The 20,219-nt window shown below is 38.9% G+C and overlaps 1 protein-coding gene and 1 long non-coding RNA gene across 8 annotated transcripts in view; one reads left to right on the top strand and one right to left on the bottom strand.

Annotated features, from left to right (window-relative positions):
* The window catches only part of CRADD (CASP2 and RIPK1 domain containing adaptor with death domain), a 179,465-nt gene that overhangs the window by 117,605 nt on the left and 41,641 nt on the right, over positions 1 to 20,219 (bottom strand). Inside the window, exon 3 of one of the 7 annotated variants that reach the window (XM_023225816.2) lies at positions 1,705 to 1,894. The exons of the other annotated variants lie outside the window; for them this stretch is intronic. Within the exon in view, the coding sequence (XP_023081584.1) occupies positions 1,878 to 1,894 (17 nt within the window). The 3' untranslated portion in view covers positions 1,705 to 1,877. Of the gene's footprint in view, positions 1 to 1,704; positions 1,895 to 20,219 lie in introns of those variants that run through there. 7 annotated transcript variants of the gene reach the window in all.
* LOC111551849 overlaps positions 1 to 20,219 on the top strand; it is a 30,864-nt gene that overhangs the window by 2,768 nt on the left and 7,877 nt on the right. The window lies entirely within an intron of this gene.

Here is a 20,219-nt window from a genome sequence, read left to right as displayed (position 1 = left end):
TTTTTGCTGCCACTTTACTAACTTTCCGTATCTTAATAGTTACTTTCTCTTATTTACACATTAGTAAAACACAAGAAACCTGCGCCATTTTGTAAACTGCCGACATTGCTAAAATAGCATCCTAGAGGGAAGTGAGATGGAATAAACCATAAGCATTTGAACTCGCTTGTGCTGCTCTGGGTTTCCATGCTGCCACAGTGTTTGTTCATTCATTTATTTGCATATTTTGGAGGGGCTACAGGAGGCCCAGTGCTAGCCAGGGAATCAGTGGTGAAAATGACATAACTAGCATTCTGCCTCCATGGAGCTTACCCCCTAATCTTCACAGGAAGGGGAGGCAGGCAGTCAACAAAATCCTGGATTGTGATAGGTGAGTCATGAAGGAAAACCACAGCGTGCCATGAGAAAGTACATATGGTACAGGGACCTGACCTTGGCAGGGGGACGAGAAAGGCCTCCCCTAGGAAGTGGCATGAAGGCTGAGATCTGTGAGTTGAGTGGCTTAGTGAAGACAGGGGGAAGAGGGACAAAAAGGGAAACAGAGAGGATTCCAAGCAGAGGGAACAGTGCATGCAAAGGGCTGAAGCTGGAAGGAACACAGTGTCTCTGAGGTCAGGAAAGAAGGCTAGCGTTTGCAGAAGACAGGCAATGCGAGGGACAGGGCCCGGACACAGAGCTGTGAAGGAGGCATTGGCCCAATGATGCAGTGGGTTTCAGATCTCATTCTAGGAGCAGTGGGAACATATTGAAAGGTTAAAGCAGCTCAGTTGAGTGCATTTAATGTTCTTTAAAATTCCCTTGGCTACCTGTGATTAAAGTATTAAGAAAACACAGCGTAAAAATATGTTTCATTGATGAAAAACTTGTTTAGGATACAAAAAGTGGTATATATAAAAGAGTTCTAAATAAAAAATAATGGATTTTATTCATTGCACTGTTATCCTGGGTAGGTTATTTAATATCAAAATATTTTTGTTTCCTCATCTAGCAAATGAAAATACTAAAAAATTCAAAATTCACATACTTGTTTTAAAAAGCAAATGAAATAACACATTTGAAAATGCTTTGAATCTCTAAAATGTAAGCTCCTTGAGGGAAGGGACTTTGACTGTTTTGTTCACTACTATACCTAGGACCTAGAAGATGGATGGATGGATGGATGGGTGGGTGGGTGGGTGGATGGATGGATGGATGGATGGACAGATGGATGGACAGATGGATGGACTGATGAACAGATGGATGGCTGGATATAAGAAAGTGAGGGAAGAAGAGATGAAGGGAAAAAAGAAAGGAAGGGAAGGACGGAGGAAGGGAAAAAAGCATTTTAATATGTGCCACATTTAATATGTGCCAGGCAGGTGGCTCATGGCTGTACTCGGAGCACATTGAGAGGCTGAGGTGGACAGATTGCCTGAGCCCAGGAGTTTGAGACCAGCCTAGGCAACATGGCGAAACCCTGTCTCTACAAAAAATATAAAAAATTAGCAGGGTGTGGTAGTGCATGTCTATAGTCACAGCTTCTCAGGAGGCTGCGGTGTAGGATCGATTGAGCCTGGGAGGTTGAGACTCCAGGAGGACTTGATCACCACTGCAGTCTAGCCTGGGTAACGGAGTGAGACCCTGTCTCAAAAAAAAAAAGGATAGATGAATGGATGAAAAAATCACATCAAGCACCATACTGTGCAAATATGAAGCAAGACATACAGCATGTAGCAGTCCACCTGAGCAGGCAGCCTCCCAGGAACTCGATGTCACAGCGTCACCAATACTTGCCAAGCAGCCAGGCCTTCCTTCAGTGCTGGCACGCTGGGCACCTCCAGCAGCTATTCCAGATGGCTGGGTGATGGGGGCAAGCACAGCGTCAGAGGCCCATGACATCACCTCTTCAATGTCGCTGGTGAGAGGGGTGATTGTGAGAAATGAAACACTGCCTTTTCCTGCTTCTTCTTCCTCATATGCTAATCTCTGACACATACCCCAAAGCCAAGCCCTAAGTACACATCCTTCTCTACTCATATAATCCCTACCTACAGATTCTTATTCTTTGTTTACCAAATGTAGTATTATAATACATTTTTATATAACTTATTAACACTTTTCTTACATTGCACAGTCTTAGCTATGTGTATAAAGAATTACAACTAAAGATAAAAAAGAGAAAAGGAAAAATATTAAAAGCCTTAAGATGTTCTTTGATATTTATTAGCTTTATAACAATAATGATAGTAACCATTTGTTGAATACTGACTTTCCTCCAGGCATAGAGTTTGACACTTAGCCTATATCACTTCAAATCCTTACAACCTCTAACAAGGTCAGCATTATGACTCCATTTCTTGGGGAAGAAAATTGAGGCGCAGAGCAGAATGATCTGCCCAAGGTTAGGAGGTTGTTAAGGGCAGAACCAGTGTTCAAATCTGGGTCTATTAGACAACACAGTGCGCATTCTTTTCATGACACTACATATTATTACAAAAATCTTCTAAAAGAAATCAGACTACTTATGATAAAAAGAGCAACCACTTACTGAACATTCAATATGTGCCAGGCCCTGTTATGCTCTTTACAAAAATTATTTCATTTAATCCTCTCAACAACTCTGTCAGGTCTGTACTTTTGAAATGAAGAAACTAAAGCTTAGAGAGACTAGAGTGACTTGCCAAAGCTCAAAAAATGACTAAGTGGTAGAGCCTGGATTTTAACCCAGGTCTGTCTGACTCTAAAATGCACCCTCTTAAACTGCTACACAAGAGTTCCACTATTCAAATACCATCAGTATAACTTGCATGCCTTCAAAGGAGAATGTCAAAACAGAAGAACAGGGTCAACAAACCATTTTAAAGATAATTCAAAATAACTACTGCATTAAGACACCATCTCTAAGAGCCCATTACTAGCCATTTTCTCTGAGATGTCGCCTTGTTCTGTTGTCCCAAATGGCCTTTAGAGCCATCTGCAACCAGTGTTTTCAATACAAGTGTTTTCCTTTTACATTTGGTAAGTAATTTGAAAATCTGTTTCTAAAACTACCAGTTCAATCAAATGGAGCTCATAACTCTGCATCCAAATCTTTCGAGACGCTAGGAAAATGCACATTAAAGTTACTTAGTCCACAATTCTTATTAAATAATGTTCTTTGATGGTCAGGATAATGTTCAAAGTCACTGTGCAAATTGCTCATGTCATATAAAATACTAGATTTCACTGTTTTTTTTGTTTTTCTTGTTTTTTTTTTTTTTTTTTTTGAGATGGAATTTCACTCTTGTCGCCCAGGCTGGAGTGCAATGGCGCAATCTCGGCTCACCACAACCTCCGCTTCCTGGGTTCAAGTGACTCTCCTGACTCAGCCTCTTGAGTAGCTGGGATTACAGGCACCCATCACCACGCCCGGCTAATTTTATATTTTTAGTAGAGATGGGGTTTCTCCATGTTGGTCAGTCTGGTCTCGAACTCCCGACCTCAGGTGATCTGTCCGCCTCGGCCTCCCAAAGTGCTGGGATTACAGGCGTGAGCCACCATGCCCGGCCAGATTTCACTGTTTCATAATAAATTTTGAAGGTTATATCAAGCATTTTAAGATATGCCCAGCATGATTGTCTCCCTATCAGAAATAATTCTTTTCTAAGCCAGAAGAATCCTCAGGTAGGTCTCCTTAGCTATATTTGTTAAGCTATATAGCTATATTTGTTAAGCAATCTTATAGCTATATTTGTTAAGCCAAATTTTTAAAACTTCATTTGTAATTAAGAAGGTGTTCGCCTTCTTGATCTACTGATTGGGCAAAGAGGACTTCCTTGTATCTATGGAGAAGTATACTCACATAACTTTCACACTGATTGGATGTGTAAACCAAGTCGCTGGCAAAGTATTACTTTAAACACAGTCAGTGAAATAGAAGTCTAGACATTCTTGGAGTAACATGTGGGAAATAATGTATGTGTGAACGTATGCCTGTGTCAACTTTCAAAAAGTAAAATACAAGTACAGGAAGTATCTACATACTCCCTAACAAAAGCAAATATACAGACCTGGATGAACATCCCCAAATTCTGTGATTAATCTTCAGGTTGAGATGTTCTATCAGTCTGAGAAAATTATAGTATGTATTTTTAAATACCTTTTTCAACTGAAGTCTATGTATAGAGCAAAAATAAACCAATAAATACTGCAGGAAAATATGAAGAAAAAAATAAAACACTAATAATTATACCACTGTCAATACCGTGTTTCACAGCCTCCCCAGACTTTTTTCTTGGCATACATGTATATGACTTGGAGTTTTTCAAATATACAGTTGTACCACAAAACTGTTTTGCAACATGCTTTGTTTTATTTTGTTTTATTTTTCCATCCAATAGTAAATGAGAGTCAGCCGGGTGCAGTGGTTCACACCTATAATACCAGCACTTTGGGAGGCCAAGGCAGGTGGATCAGTTGAGAGGTCAGGAGCTCGAGACCAGCCTGGTCAACATGGTGAAACCCCGTCTCTACTAAAAACATAAAAATTAGCTGGGTGTGGTGGTGTGCACCTGTAATTCAAGCTACTTGGGAAGCTGAGGTGGGAGAATGGCTTGAACCTGGGAGGTAGAGGTTGCAGTGAGCCGAGATTGTGCCACTGCACTCCAGCCAGAGTGACAGGGCGAAGCTCCATTTAGGAAAAAAAAAAAAGTAAATGAGGGTCAGCGTTTAAATAATAAATATAGCTCTACAACTTCAATTCTCTCATAACCCATTTAACCGATCTTTCACTGATGGACAAGTTTCTTTCTCTTTGCTTTCATAAATAACGCTGAAATGAACACCGTTTACATATAAGCACTTATCAAACTAGTCCTTTCAGACAAATTCTTAGAAGTAGAAAGATTGTATCAAAGGATGTAGCTTTCAATACATATTGCCAAAGTGCCTTCCAGAAAACTCATGGCAGTTGACACTACCACCAGCAATATATGAGAGTGCAGGCTTCACACTCTGATCTGCCCTGGCTATGAATATTCCTTTTCAACTGTTGCCAATCTGATAGGCAAAACAAACGGTAACTTCTGGTTTCAATGAATTTTCTTCTTGTACAAATACTGATATATAGGAGTAGCAGATCAGTGTTATACTGAAGAGCAAGAGTTTCAGAGGCAGACAGCCCCGGGCTGCAACAGTTCTGCTAAATGTTATGATCTAGGATAAGCTGCTTTAGCTCCCTAAATTGGACTGTCCTCATAGAACAATGTAAATAATTGCACCTGTCTCATAGTATTTTCTTAAGCAAGATATGATATTAGCCCAGTGCTTGGCAAACGATAAACAGTAAATGGTAGCTGCTAGTAGTAGTGATAGTGATATAGTAGTAGTAAATAATTTGGCGGCCATTTGCATTTCTTCTCTTGCAAATTATCTTTTCATATCTTTGGTCTGATTTTGTCATAGAGAATGCATCTCTTATTTATTAATCTGTAAGAGCTCTCTATAAACTATGGGCAATAACCCTTTGGCCACTATATATGTAGCCAACATTTTCTCCACATTGACATTAGTTTTTAATTTTATTTATGGTGTTCTTTGTAATTTTTGCTAGTTAAATCTAAGATGATTTTTTGTTTTGTTTTGTTTTGTTTTTGAGATGGAGTCTCTCTCTTGTTGCCCAGGCTTAAGTGCAATGGCGCTCACCGCAATCTCTGCCTCCCAGGTTCAAGCGATTCTCTTGCCTCAGCCTCCGGAGTAGCTGGGATTACAGATATGCACCCCCATGCCCGGGTAATTTTGTATTTTTAGTAGAGATGGGGTTTCACCATGATGGTCAGGCTGGTCTCAAACTTCCGACCTCAGGTGATCCACCAGCCTCAGCCTCCCAAATGCTGTGATTATAGGCATTAACCACTGCAGCTAGCTGTAAGATCTCTTTTTAAAATGTGTTTAGTTTCTGCTATTGGTATCATGCTTACAAAGATCTCCACTACCAAGAGATTATAAATAAAGATTAAGTATATATTTTGTGCTTTTATAGGGTTCTTTAGTTTTTTAACATAAAATCTTTAAACATAAACAATATTGCCATTAAGTAGGAATTTAACTTTATCCTTTTTTTCCCTCTAAATGACTAGTATGTAATCCCAACACCTTTTATAAATCTTCTCATCATTGACTTGATGTGCCACCCTGACATTAAAGAGTTGATAATTCCTATCCTGAAATTCTGAACTCATAAAGCTCTGAAAACAGAGTCTTTTGTTTATTGCAGTTTGGTCCTTAAATTCATTTGGTGGTAAAAATTGACCTGAGCTAATGTGAGGCTATTTCTGGTTTTTATCATCCCATTTAGTGTCCGTATTAATCTGTTCTGCTGTGGAAATTTACATGAATTTGATTAAGAGACACTGCTAAAAACCCTAAATTTTGAAATATAACTGGCCCCAAACATTTCAGATAAAGGATTGTGAACCTATACTAGGTTTCCATGTATGCTCAAGCCTGCTTCTAGAATTCCTGTTGTAGCTATGCTCTTATTTTCTTTTTTTCCATTAATGCAATAAATTACATTGATTTTCAAATGCTAAACCAATCTTGCACTTCCAGGATAAACCCCATTTGGTAGTGATATATTATCCTTTTTCTGTTTTGCTGGATTCCATTTGTTAATATATTGTTAATGATTTTTGCATCCATGCTTCAGGCTACAATTTTTTCTTACAGCGCCTTGGTCAAGTTTTGGTATCCAGATTATACTGGCTTCCAATTTCTTAGTTTGTCTACCATTTTGTTTATATTTACTATATTTTATGTTTTAATACTTGAGATAAAATTTTCCCCTCTTTTTCATTCTTCACTAGTCTCAGGCAATGTTTTTCTGAACTTCACTATATTTTATCAAATTCCATAGAATAAAAGTAACATTACAGCTTATGCTGGAATTCTATTAAATTTTAGGTTAATGTGGACAAAAAGTGATATTGACATATTTACTACATTGACTCTTCTCACCAATGAACATGTTTCTCTATTTATTCAAGTGTTCTTTTATGTGCCTTAGTTAAGTTTGGAAGTGTTCTTCATAAAGGTCTTGCCCAATTTCTGTTAAGTTTATTCCTAAGTATTTTATAATCACTCTGACCATTTCAACTCTACTCATGGCTGTGCTACCATATTTCATTAGTTCTGATTATCAGTTATAGATAGCTGCTACAATTTTTTCCTTGGAAGGGTGGAGTGCCTTGTGGAAGAAAGGAGCCAAACATCACTGCTTCACTTATTTAACAAACATGTGTTGAACACGTAATATGTACCCAGCACTGAGAATTCAAAGAGTGATAAGACAATATCCCTGTTCTCAAGGGTTCACAGTCCAGAGGGCAGATAAACAAGTAGCATATAGTAACACGCAAGTTCTGTGTTAGAGGAGAGGACAGGAGAAAAACACAGTCTACCTCCAGAAGTAGAGAGTATTGTCAGGAAAAACTTCTATAGAGCCGACTCTTGGGGTGGGTCCTACTTTCCCCCTTGAACAGGTGTGGTGATGAGGAGGCACATCCAGAAACTGCATTAAGTCCTGCAGACTTAAGAATGTCATCAATACAGAGCTGAGTGCACCCTGCCTTCCATGTCAGAGCATGGCAGCAAATCCCTTTGGCTTGCTGGCCTCTCCATGGCTCAGCTCTCCTGGTTACCTGTCACTGAACTGGGCGCTGAGCACTGTGGGTCACCAAGCCACATTTCCCTTACCTGTCTCTGCTCATACAACTTCAGGAAAAGGAGGTCAGTGTCCAGTTGAGTCATTACAGCGTCAGTTGCTAACTGGCCTGGCTCTAGACTCCTTAAAGCCCATAAAGTGCTATCACTTATTACTACACAGGAACATCATGTTCTGGGAGAAAATGGTTCTATTTCATGCCTAAAATGGTAACAAAGCAAATGAAAGCTGATCTGCTGTGTGACTCCTGGATAGTGACAGGTCCTGTCCCAAATAAGCAGACCTAATGAAGCTCTCAGAGATTCCCAGCTTGGATGAACTATTTACTCCTCATGAGCTCAATATTAACTGTGGAGTCATCCTGCAACTACAGAGCCCTTTGCAGAGTGATCACAGGAAGCCAGGCATGGAGGAAGAAGGCGAGAATAAGCAGTCACTTGTGTTATTACTGAAGAGACCACAGGGATCTGTCCAATTATTCAAATGCACATCTGGAAAAAATTCACCTGTCTTGAACTCAGTTTGCTCAACAGCAAAACAAGCAAAAGCACCACAAAATGCTCAATCAGGGCGATCTTTTCAATTGTGGAGGCTGAACATTTTCCCACCTGAGCATCATAAATAAGGCAAATTGCATAATAGGATAATAAGAGTTGTTGCTGAAAGATGCAATCACAAAATAAAAGGACCTTTCGAAACCTGAGTATAGACAGTAATTATCCAGGAATGGAATATAAACAGGAGCAATTTCAAGGTTCCTGCTTCGTCATGTTATCATGAAACTGAGACAGCCAAATGCCAAAGAGGATTCTTTCAGTTACAAGAGATCTTCCTATGTCTTTGACAACAGTGCTATTCCCTTCTGTTAACTAGATTGCTGTAGTACACCATCTTGTATATCAGTCTAATCTCAAATGCCACAATTCACAAAGTTGCCACTTTCCTGCTACCAAAACCAGAATTCTACCTGGTAAGCTCCACAGCGGGGGGGAAAAAAAAACCAGGAAAAAAGTAATAAATTGTGGTTATTGATACTTCAGTGTTATTATTGTATTTATAAATAAATACAATGTATATATGTATATATCTGAGTAAGATTCTTTCCTGATAAAGAGATGCACCCCTCCATCTAGAGTACTAGTAAAGCAAAAATAGGTAAATATAAAAATACATTTATAGCCCCAAATAAATACATGCTCTCAAATAAACAGACCTAACAAAGTTGAGGGAGTCATTTAAAAACTAAACGATTGGCCAGGTGCTGTGGCTTACGCCTGTAATCCCAGCACTTTGGGAGGCCAAAGTGGGCAGATCACCTGAGGTCAGGAGTTCGAGGCCAGCCTGGCCCATACGGTGAAATCCCATCTCTAATCAAAATACAAAAATTAGCTGGGCATGGTGGTGGGTGCCTGCAATCCCAGCTACTTGGCAGGCTGAGACAGGAGAATCGCTTGAACCTGGGAGACAGAAGTTGCAGTAAGTCGAGATCACACCATTGCACTCCAGCCTGGGTGACAAAAGTGAAACTCCATCTCAAAAAACTAAACTATTTACTCTTCACCAGTTCATGAACATTAATTCGCCACAGAAACAATTAGAGCCACAGACTTTGCAAGCATTCAGGTTAATTCAGTAGAAAAATCACGGGTCTTGAAGTCAGCCCTGGGTTTGAATACAGCCCCACAATGTACTAGCTTTGAGACCTTGGAAAAGTTCGTCTGTCTGAGCTTCTTTATCTGCAAAATGGGGAAAATACCTACATTATAGACAGGGGGTTTTGAGGACTAAGAGAAAAAGGTATATATAAACCCCAACATATGAATGGTACAGACAGGTGCTCTGTACCCACCTACTTTCCTATTCAAATTCTCTACACACTAAATGGTAAAATAAATCTCCTCAGCTTCTCAACCTACAATGAACCCTTACTGTTTAATATAGCAAATCCTTTCCGTTAACAGTGCACCAAATTTTGCATTACAATACTCCACAAGTCAAATTCTCCACTTCAGCAAAATCCTAATCTCTTATATATTCTCAGCTTTTTATTTTCATGCTCTTACCAATATCACCACACCACCACCACCAATAGCATTTCCCAAAGTAGTTCACAAAGGAATTGGGGTGACAGGAGTAGGGCAGGATTGGGTGGAATGAGGGCCTTTCAAGTCAATAAAGATAATAATAGCATTTGGTTCAATTGCTATGTTTTAAAACATTCTTTTCTTCAACACAGAACAGTGTGAGAACATGCAACTGCATATCTAGGGAGTATATGCAGTAGTTGGTGACAATTGGGAAACAGAACTCAGCTAAACACTGCTAGTAGTCATGGTGGTTTAAAATTGCTTTATTCTTAAGACATATATTGTTCCACTGATACCCATATTGGACCAGTGGTTAAAAAGGAAAAGCAAAGGGAATATTGTGAGTGAAAGATAATTAACAGGGAGATGAACATAAAAAATAGTAAGTCTGGGCCAGGTGTGGTGGCTCACGCCTGTAATCCCAGCACTTTGGGAGGCTGAGGAGGGCGGATCACAAGGTCAGGAGATGGAGACCATCCTGGCTAACACGATGAAACCCTGTTTCTACTAAAAATACAAAAAATTAGTCGGGTGGGGTGGCGGGCACCTGTAGACCCAGCTACTTGGGAGGCTGAGGCAGGAGAATGGTGTGAACCTGGGAGGCAGAGCCTGCAGTGAGCAGAGATCGCAACACTGCACCCCATCCTGGGCGACAGAGTGAGACTCTGTCTCAAAATAATAATAATAATAATAATAATAATAATAATAATGTCTGTTCTTTACAGATACATGTCACATTCTTCTGCTCAAAATTTCTTTGCAGCAAAATAAAACATCTAAAACTATGCTAAAAAATGCAAGACAATAACAATTATATCCAATGTGCCTTATCGTTTACTGGCAATACATATTATCTACATTGTGTTTTTGCATAACAAACCACACCCTGAAAGAGAAGTATTAACTACCTAACTTTTTCCAAAGGCAAAAAATGAAAGGTCAAGAGGCTTCTGGTTTCCAGTTCTGTATTTAAGGAGCTGAAAAGTCACCACTCCATCCTAACAAGTAAAAAGGCTGAACAAACTGAAAAATCAACAAGTCTTCTTAGTTTTGTAAGAAAAGTAAGATCACAGGGTAAACTGATGCCTCTGAAATTGAAGCAACAGACAGGGAGATACAGAGAATCCCAACATACTGGAGCAGAAACTTTTGTTTTTGTTTTTGTTTGAGACAGGGTCTGACTCTGTCCCCCAGGCTGGAATGCTGTGGCATGATCAGGGCTCTCTGCAGCCTTGACCTCCTAGGCTGAAGGGATCCTCTTGCCTCAGCCTCCCAAATAGCTGGGACTACAGGCATGCACCAAACACCCAGCTAGTTTTTGTATTTTTAGGAGAGATCGGGTTTCTCTATGTTGTCCAGGCTGGCCTCGAACTCCTGAGCTCAAACAATCTGCCCACCTTGGCCTCCCAAGGTAAGTGCTGGGATTACAAGTGTGAGCCACTGCACCTGGCCTGGAGCAGAAACTTCCTCAAGAAAAATCCCTTTCCAGCAGCAGAAGGAGGAAAAGGAACCATTCTGAAATATGCCAGAGGACTGGGGTCTTCCTAACAAGGCCTGTCCTCAGGAGAAGCTGTCTAACCAGAGCCTCATCTGACAGTGGATTTTACCAGAGCCTAACTGGCCTGGAGGGAAGAGAAATTCTCAGCTCTAGCCCACTCAAGCCTTCCATGCGATGAACAGAAATACGTAATTCCAACCAAGTCTAGCGACTCTGTCCCACTTAAAAGGAAATAAAACCTGAGAAACACTGTGAAGTTCACAGTCCAGAGGCATAGGCTTACTCAAAGACTGAGACCTACTCACAGGACAAGAGAACACTTCCGTATTCACCAGACAGTTTCATCTTTCCCACCACCCAGCAAAGCCGATGCACTGAGAACAGCAGGTTTTTGCAATAGAGAAAGAGTTTAATAAACCCAGAGGCAGCTAAACAAGAGGACAGGAGCTTATTATTACTCAAATCAGCTTTTCCAAAAATCCAGAGGCTACGGTTCTTCAAGGATAATTTGGCAGGCAGGAGGGTAGAGAATAGGGAATGCTGATTGGTTGGGCTGAAATCATAGGGAGTCGAAGTTTATGTTCTTGTTCTGAGTCAGTTCCTGGGTGGGGGCCAAAAGACCAGATAAGCCAGTTCGCCAGTCTGAGTGGCACCAGCTGGTTGGTTCATCAGAATGCAGGGTCAAAAAAATACCTCAAACACCAATCTTAGGGTTTTTGCTTTTTTTTTTTTTTTTTTTTTGAGATGGAATCTCGCTGTCTCACCGTCCCCCCAGGCTGGAGTGCAGTGGCACAACGCGATCTCAGTTCACTGCAAACTCCGTCTCCTGGGTTCACGCCCTTCTCCTGCCTCAGCCTCCTGAGTAGCTGGGACTACAGGTGCCCGCCACCATGCCCAGCTAATTATTTTTTTGTATTTTTAGTAGAGACAGGGTTTCACCATGTTGGCCAGGATGGTCTCGATCTTCTGACCTCGTGATCCGCCCACCTCGGCCTCCCAAAGTACTGGGATTACAGGAATGAGCCATCATGCCCAGCCCAATCTTAGGTTCTACAATAGTGATGTTATCTATAGGAGCAACTGGGAAGTTTAGGAATCTTGCGGCCTCTGGCTACATGACTCCTAAGCCAGAATTTCTAATCTTGTGGCTAATTTTTTAGTTTTACAAAGGTGGTCTAATCCCTAAGCAAAGAGGAGGTTTGGCTCAGGAAGGAGCTGTTATCTTTGCTTCAGAATTAAACTATAAAGTAAATTCTTCCCATATTTTGCTCGGCCTATTCCCAGGAATGAACAGGAATGGCTTGGAGGTGAGAAGCCACATGGAGTCAGTTAGGTTAGATTTCTTTCACTACCATGATTTTCCTATGTCAGATTTTTCTCACTGTCATAATTTTTGCAAAGATGGTTTCACTTCCTCTCCTCCCACACTTCTATCACTACATTACTAAAGGCCTACTTAAGAGTGATCCCTTTACCCCATATTCATGCCCAGCTATCAAGAAAAAATTACAAGGCATACTAAAAGGCAAAACAACACAGTTTGAAGAGACAGACCAAGCATTATAAAAAGATGTGACAAGGATGATGGAATTATCAGATAGGGAATTTAAAACAACTATGGTTAATTTGTTAAGGGCTCTAATAGACAGTAAACATGCAAGGACACATAGGCAATGCAACCAAAGAGATAGATAGGCAATGTAACCAAAGAGACAGAAATCCTAAGGAAAAAAAAAAATATTAAGGATCAAAACATTGTAACAGAAATGAAGAATGCCTTTGGTGGGCTTATTACTAGACTGGACATAGCTAAGGAGAGAGTATCTGAGCTTAAGGATGTATCAATAGAAACCTCCAAAACTGATAAGCAAAGAGAACAAAGACTGAAAAACAGAATATCCAAGAACTGTGAGACAAGTATACAAGGTTTAATATATGTATAGTGGAAATACTAGATGGAGAAAAAGAGAGAAAGACACAGAAAAAATATACAAAACAATACAGGCTGAGAATTGCCCCCAAATTAATGCCAGACACCAAACTACAGATCCAGGAAGCTTAGAAAATACTAAGCAGGATAGGCCAGGCGCGGTGGCTCAAGCCTGTAATCCCAGCACTTTGGGAGGCCGAGAGACGGGCGGATCACAAGGTCAGGAGATCGAGACCATCCTGGCTAATCTGGTGAAACCCCGTCTCTACTAAAATATACAAAAAACAAAACTAGCCAGCCGGGCGAGGTGGCGGGCGCTTGTAGTCCCAGCTACTCGGGAGGCTGAGGCAGGAGAATGGCGTAAACCCGGGAGGCGGAGCTTGCAGTGAGCTGAGATCCGGCCACTGCACTCCAGGCTGGGCGACAGAGCGAGACTCCATCTCAAAAAAAAAAAAAAAAAAAGAAAATACTAAGCAGGATAAATGCCAACAAAAACTACACCTACGCTATCATTTTCAAACTACAAAAAGTAAAAGATAAATTCCTGAAAGAAACCAGAGAAAAAAAGTAAATTGGCTATAGAGAAGCAAAGATAAAAATTATATCCACCTTCTCAGAAATCACATAATCAAGAAGAAAGTGGAGTGAACTATTTAGTGTGGAGAGGAAAAGAAAACACTCACCAACTTAGAATTCTTGTACCTTCTGAAACTATCCTTCAAAATTGATGGTGAAATAACGACCTTCGCAGACTAACAAAAATTGACAGAGTTTGTTGGCAGTAGACCTGCCTTGCAAGAAATGTTAAAAGTTATTTTGAGAGAAGGAAAATAATATTAGGTCAGAAATAAGATCTACATAAACAAAAAAAGAGCATCAAGGAGGAGTAAGTGGAGGTAAAATAAAAATGTTTATTTTTATTTTTCTTAATTGATCTAACAGATCAAAGTTTGTTCAAAATAATAATGGCAACAATGCATTTGGTTATGTATGCTTATGTGTCTAGTCCCTTATTATCCATGGGGGATTGACTTCAGGACCCTGTGGATACCAAAATCCATGAATGCCCAAGTCCCTTATATAAAATGGTGCATCATTTGCTTTTAATCTACATACATCATCTTATATACTTTAAATCATCTCTAGATTACTTATAATACCTAATACTATGCAAATAGTTGTTATACTCTATTGTTTAGAAAACAATGACAAGAGAAAAACATCTGTACGTGTGCAGTACAGATGCAGCTATCCATTCTTTTTCAAATATTCTGATCCACAGTTGGTTGACTCCATGGAGGCAGAACCCACATATATGGAGGGCTGACTGTGTGTATGTATACGTGTGTGTGTGTGTGTGTGTATGTGCATACACATTTAGTTATATATGCCTATGTATAAGTAAAATGAATGACAGCACAAGAGACAGGAGGGAGAAATTAGGAATATTTCATTATTATAAGGTACTCACACTACCCATGAAGTAGTACAGAGTTATTTGAAATTGGTCTTGGATGAGTTGTAAATGTATACAGCAAACCTCTAGGGAAACCACTTTTAAAAAGTTTAAAAAAACAAAAACAAAAAAAAGAGCATGGTGGCTCACACCTGTTAATCCCAGCACTTTGGGAGGCCAAGAGGGGAAGATTGTTTGAGCCCATGAGTTTGAGACTAGCCTGGGCAACACAGTTAAGACTTCATTTCTACAAATAATTTTTTAAAAGAAATGTACTTGATATGTTACAAAAGAGAAAATGGAATAATGTAAAATTATTTAATACTAAATATTAAACCACAAAAGGCAAAAAAGTGTGGAAGATAAAAATAGAAACAAAACACAAGGGCAACAAATAGAACACAATAACAAATATGGTAGGTATTCATCCAACTATATACTCAACTAACAATCACCTCAAATGCCAATGGTCTAAACGCACTAAATAAAAAACAGGAATTGTCAAAGTAGATCAAAAAACAAAACCCAACCATATGTGGTCTACAAAAAATCCACTTTAAATATAAATACATACATAGATTTAAATGGTTGAAGAAAGCTATACCACACTAACAATAATCAAAAGAAAGTGGGAGTAGCTACAGTAATTTCAGACATAGCAGACTACAGAGCAAGAATGGTTGTCAGAGATAGAGAGAGTCATTACAAAATGATAAAGGGGTCAATAGTCCAAGAATACATAACAATCCTTAATGTGTATGTGCCTAACAACAGAGCATTAAAATACATGAGGTAAAACTGACAGAACTGCAAGAAAAAAGAGGTGAATCCACTATTACATTTGGAGGCTTAGCATCCCTCAGAAATAGGCGTATATAGCAGGCAAAATATCAGGAAGGACATAAACTCAACATCAATCAATTGTATGTAAATGACATCTATAGACTAGTCCATCAAACAACAGCAGATTATACATTCTTCTCAAGCTCATATGGACTATTCACAATGATAGACCACACTATAGGCCGTAAAACACACTCTAATAACTTTAAAAGCATAGAAACCATATAAAATCTGCTGTCAGATCACAATGGATTTAAATAAGAAATTAATAACAGAAACATAGCTGGAAAATTCCAAACTACTTGGAGATAAAACAATACACTTCTAAATAACATACGGGTGAAAGAATTCTGAAGATAATTTTAAAAAATATTTTGAACTAAATAAAAATGGAAACAACCTATCAAAATTTGTAGTTTGCAGCTAAAGCAAAGGGAAATGCATAGCATTTGGATGCAAAAATTAGTAAAGAAGAAAGGTCTTTAGATCAACAACCTACGTTTTTCCCCTTTGAAAAGATAGATGAAATCAGCAAGCTTCTAGACAGTCTAAGAAAAAAAGGAGACAGAATACAAATTACTAATATCAGAAATGAAAAAAAGAACATCACTACAGATCGCATGAACATTAAAAGGACAAAGAAATTTTATAAACAACTTTATGTCCACAAATTTGATAACATACATGAAAAGGATCAATTCATTAAAAAACACAATCTGCCAGTACTCACACACAAAAATAAACAATCTGAGTTGGCCTACATCTATTAAAAAATTGAATCAATATTTAATAACCTTTAAAATAGAAAGCACCAAGCCCAGGTGGGTTCACTGATAAATTCTATCAAACATTTAAGGAAGAAATTGTAACAATTCTCTGCAATATCTTTCAGAAGCTAGAAGCAGTGGAAATACTTCCTAACTCATCCTATAAAGTTAGCATCACCCTAATACCAACACCAGACATTACAAGAAAAGAAAACTATGGACCAATATCTCTCTTGAACATAAATATAAAAATCCTCAAAAAACTATAAGCAAATCAAATCTAAATATGTATAAAAAGAATTATACACCATTTTCAAGTGGGATTTATCCCAATTATGCAAGGCTGGTTCAACATACAAAAATCAATAAATGTAATCTAATCAATCACATCGACAGACTTAATTAGAAAAATCACATGATCATATCATTTGACAAAACTCACCACCTATTCATAATAAAAACTTTCATCAAACTAGGAATAGAAGGGAATTTCCTCAACTTGTTAAAGAACATATTTTTTAAAACCCTACAGCTAACATCATACTTAATAGTGAGAAAGTCAGCCAGGCACAGTGACCCACACCTGTAACCCCAGCACTTGGGAGGCTGAGGCAAGAAGATTGCTAGAGCCCAGGAATTCAAGACCAGCCTGGGCAACATGGCAAAACCCCATCTCTACAAAAAATACAAAAATTAGCGAGGCATGGTGGTGCACATCTGTATTTCAAGCTACTTGGAAGACTGAAGTGGGAGGATTACTTCAGCCCATGAGGTCAAGGCTGCAGTGAGCCATGTTCACACCACTGCACTCCAGCCTGAGTGACAGAGCCAGACCATGTCTCAAAAAAGGAAAAAAAAAAAAAAAGAGAGAGAGAGAGAAAATTGAGGCTTTCTCACTAAGACCAGGAACCAGGCAAGGATGTCCCTTACTACCACTGCTTTTCAAGATCAAACTGGAAGTCATAACTGATGCATTAAGACAAGAAAAAGAAACAAAAGGCATGTAGATTAAGAAGCAAGACACAAAACTGTCTTTTTCACAGATGACATGATTGTCTATGCAGAAAATTCCAAAAGGATAAACAGAAAATTCCTGGAACTAATAAGCAATTATAACAAGATTCAGAATAAAAGTTTAATATACAAAAGTCAATCACTTCCTCATATACCAGCAATGAACAAGTGAAATTAAAAATTAAAAACATATTACCATTTACATTAGCACCCCCCAAAGATAAAAATGCTTAGGCATAAATCTAACAAAATATGTACAAGATCTATAAGAGGAAAACTACAAAACTGGTGAAAGAAACCAAAGAAGAATTGAATAAACAGATATCCCATGTTCATGGACTCCACACTGTCAAAATGTCAGCTATTCTCAACTTTATAGATTCAATGCAATCCCAATCAAAATTCCAGCACAGTATTTTGTGGATACTGGCAAACTGATTCTAAAGTTTATATAGAGAGGCAAAAGGCCCAGAACAGCCAACTCAATGTTAAAGGACAAAGTTTAAGGACTGCCACTACCTGACTTTAAGGCTTAATGTACAGCTACAGTCATCAAGACAGTGTGATATTGGCAGAAGAACAGACAAATACATGAATGGAATAGAACAGAGAACCCAAAACTAGACTCACATAAACAAAGTTAAATGATCTTTGACAATGGAGCAAAGGCAATACAATGGGGCAAAGACAGTCCGTTCAACAAATGGTGCTGGAACAACTGAATATCCACATGCAAAAAAACAAAAAGAATCCAGGCACAGATGTTAGACCCTTCATAAAAGTTAATTCAAAATAGATCACAGGCCAGACGCAGTGGCTCATGCCTGTAATCCCAACAGTTTGGGAGCCCGAGGTGGGTGGATCACTTGAGGTCAGGAATTTGAGACCTGCCTGGCCAACATTGTGAAATCCTATCTCTACTAAAAATACAAAAATTACCCAGATGTGGTGGTGCATGCCTGTAGTCCCAGCCACTTGGGAGGCTGAGGCAGGAGAATTGCTTAAACCCCGGGAGGCGGAGGTTGTAGTAAGCCAAGATCATGCCACTGCACTTCAGCCTAGGCAACAGAGCAAGACTCTCTTCAAAAATAATAAATAGATCACAGACCTAAATGTAAAACACAAAACTTTAAAACTCCTGGAAGATAACATAGGAGAAAATCTAGGTTATTAAGGGTATGGTGATGACTTTTTAGATATAACACCAAAGGCAGAGAAATCCATGAAAAATAATTGATAAGCTAGACTTCATTAAAATTAAAAAGTGTGCTCTGTGAAAGGCACTGTCAAGAGAATGAGAAGATGAGTTAGACTAGCAAAAAATATTTGCAAAGGACACATATGATAAAGGGCTGTTACCAAAAATAGACAAAGAACTCTTAAAATTCAACAAGAAAATGAATAACTTGATTTAAAAAATGAGCCAAAGGCCTGTACAGATATCTCACCAAAGAAGACATACAGATGGCAAGTAAGTATGTGAAAAGATGTTCAATATCATATATCATTAAGGAAACACAAATTAAAACACAATGAGATACCACTATACACCTATTAGATGGTCATAATCCAAAACTCTCACAGCACCAAATGCTGGTAAAGTATGATGCAACAGGAACTCTCACTCATTGCTGGTAGGAGCACAAAATAGTATAGCTACTTTGGAAGACAGCTTGGTAATTCCTCACAAAACTAAATATATTCTTAAAATATGATCCAGCAATCATGTTCCTTGGTATTTACCTAAATGAACTGAAAATGTATGTCCACACAGGAACCTGCACACAGATGTTCATAGCAGCTTTATTCATAATTGCCAAAATTTGCAGCATTCAAGATATCCTTCAGTACGTGAATGGATAAATGGTGATATCCAGACAATGGGATATTATTCAGCACTAAAAGGAAATGAGCTATTAAGTCATGAAAAAACATGGGGCAAAGTTCAGTGCATATTATCAAGAAAAGACGTCAATCTTCAAAGGCTACACACTACATGATTCCAACTATACAGTAGTCTAGAAAGGCAAAACTATGGCGACAGTAAAACGATCAGTGGTTTCCAGAGGTTGCACGGAAGGAGGGATGAATAGTCAAGAGCACAGAGAATTTTTAAGAGCAGTGAAAATACTCTGTATGATACCATAAATGTGGATACATGTCATTATATATTTGTCCCAACCCATAGAATGTACCATATCAAGAATGAACCCTAAGGTAAACTATGGACTTTGGGTAATAATGATGTGTCAATATAAGTTCATCAGTGATAACAAATGTCACACCTTTCCCGGGAACTGCAGACAGTGGGAGAAGCTGTGCATCTGTAGGGGAAGGCAGTATATGGCAACTCTTCATACTTTCTACTAAATATTGCTGGGAATCTAAAACTGCTCTAAAAAATAAAGTGTATTAATAAAAAATAAATAAACTTTATAAGACCATCTTCAAAAATTAGTTCATCTAAGTATCTTTTATTTTTTTTTGAGATGGAGTCTTGCTCTGTCGCACAGGTTAGAGTACAGTGGCACAGTCTCAGCTCACTGCAACCTCTGCCTCCCGGGTTCAAGCGATTCTCGTGCCTCAGCCTCCCAAGTATGTTGGATTACAGGCATCTGCCACCACACCTGGCTAATTTTTGTATTTTTGTATTTCACCATGTTGGTCAAGCTGATCTCGAACTGCTGACCTCAAGTGATCCACCCGCCTCAGCCTCTCAAAGTGCTGGGATTACAGGTGTGAGCCACTGCGCCCAGCCTAAATAATTTTTTCTACTTCAGATTACTTCTTTATCATAGACCAAAGAAAATGGGGAAAAAGGATTTAAGAAACTCCCAAGAGGCGAGTAGAAGTCTGTTATAGCCACAGAAATCACAAGTAAAAAGAGTTTGGAAAAATCTGTTATACCACCAATTCACATATACTTCCATTAAATATAGCTCTAAA

This window comes from Piliocolobus tephrosceles, chromosome 10, assembly GCF_002776525.5.
Source record: "Piliocolobus tephrosceles isolate RC106 chromosome 10, ASM277652v3, whole genome shotgun sequence".
NCBI lineage: Eukaryota > Metazoa > Chordata > Mammalia > Primates > Cercopithecidae > Piliocolobus > Piliocolobus tephrosceles.
The sequence above is the reverse complement of the archived record's forward strand: the minus strand, read 5'-3'. Positions and strand labels throughout refer to the sequence as shown.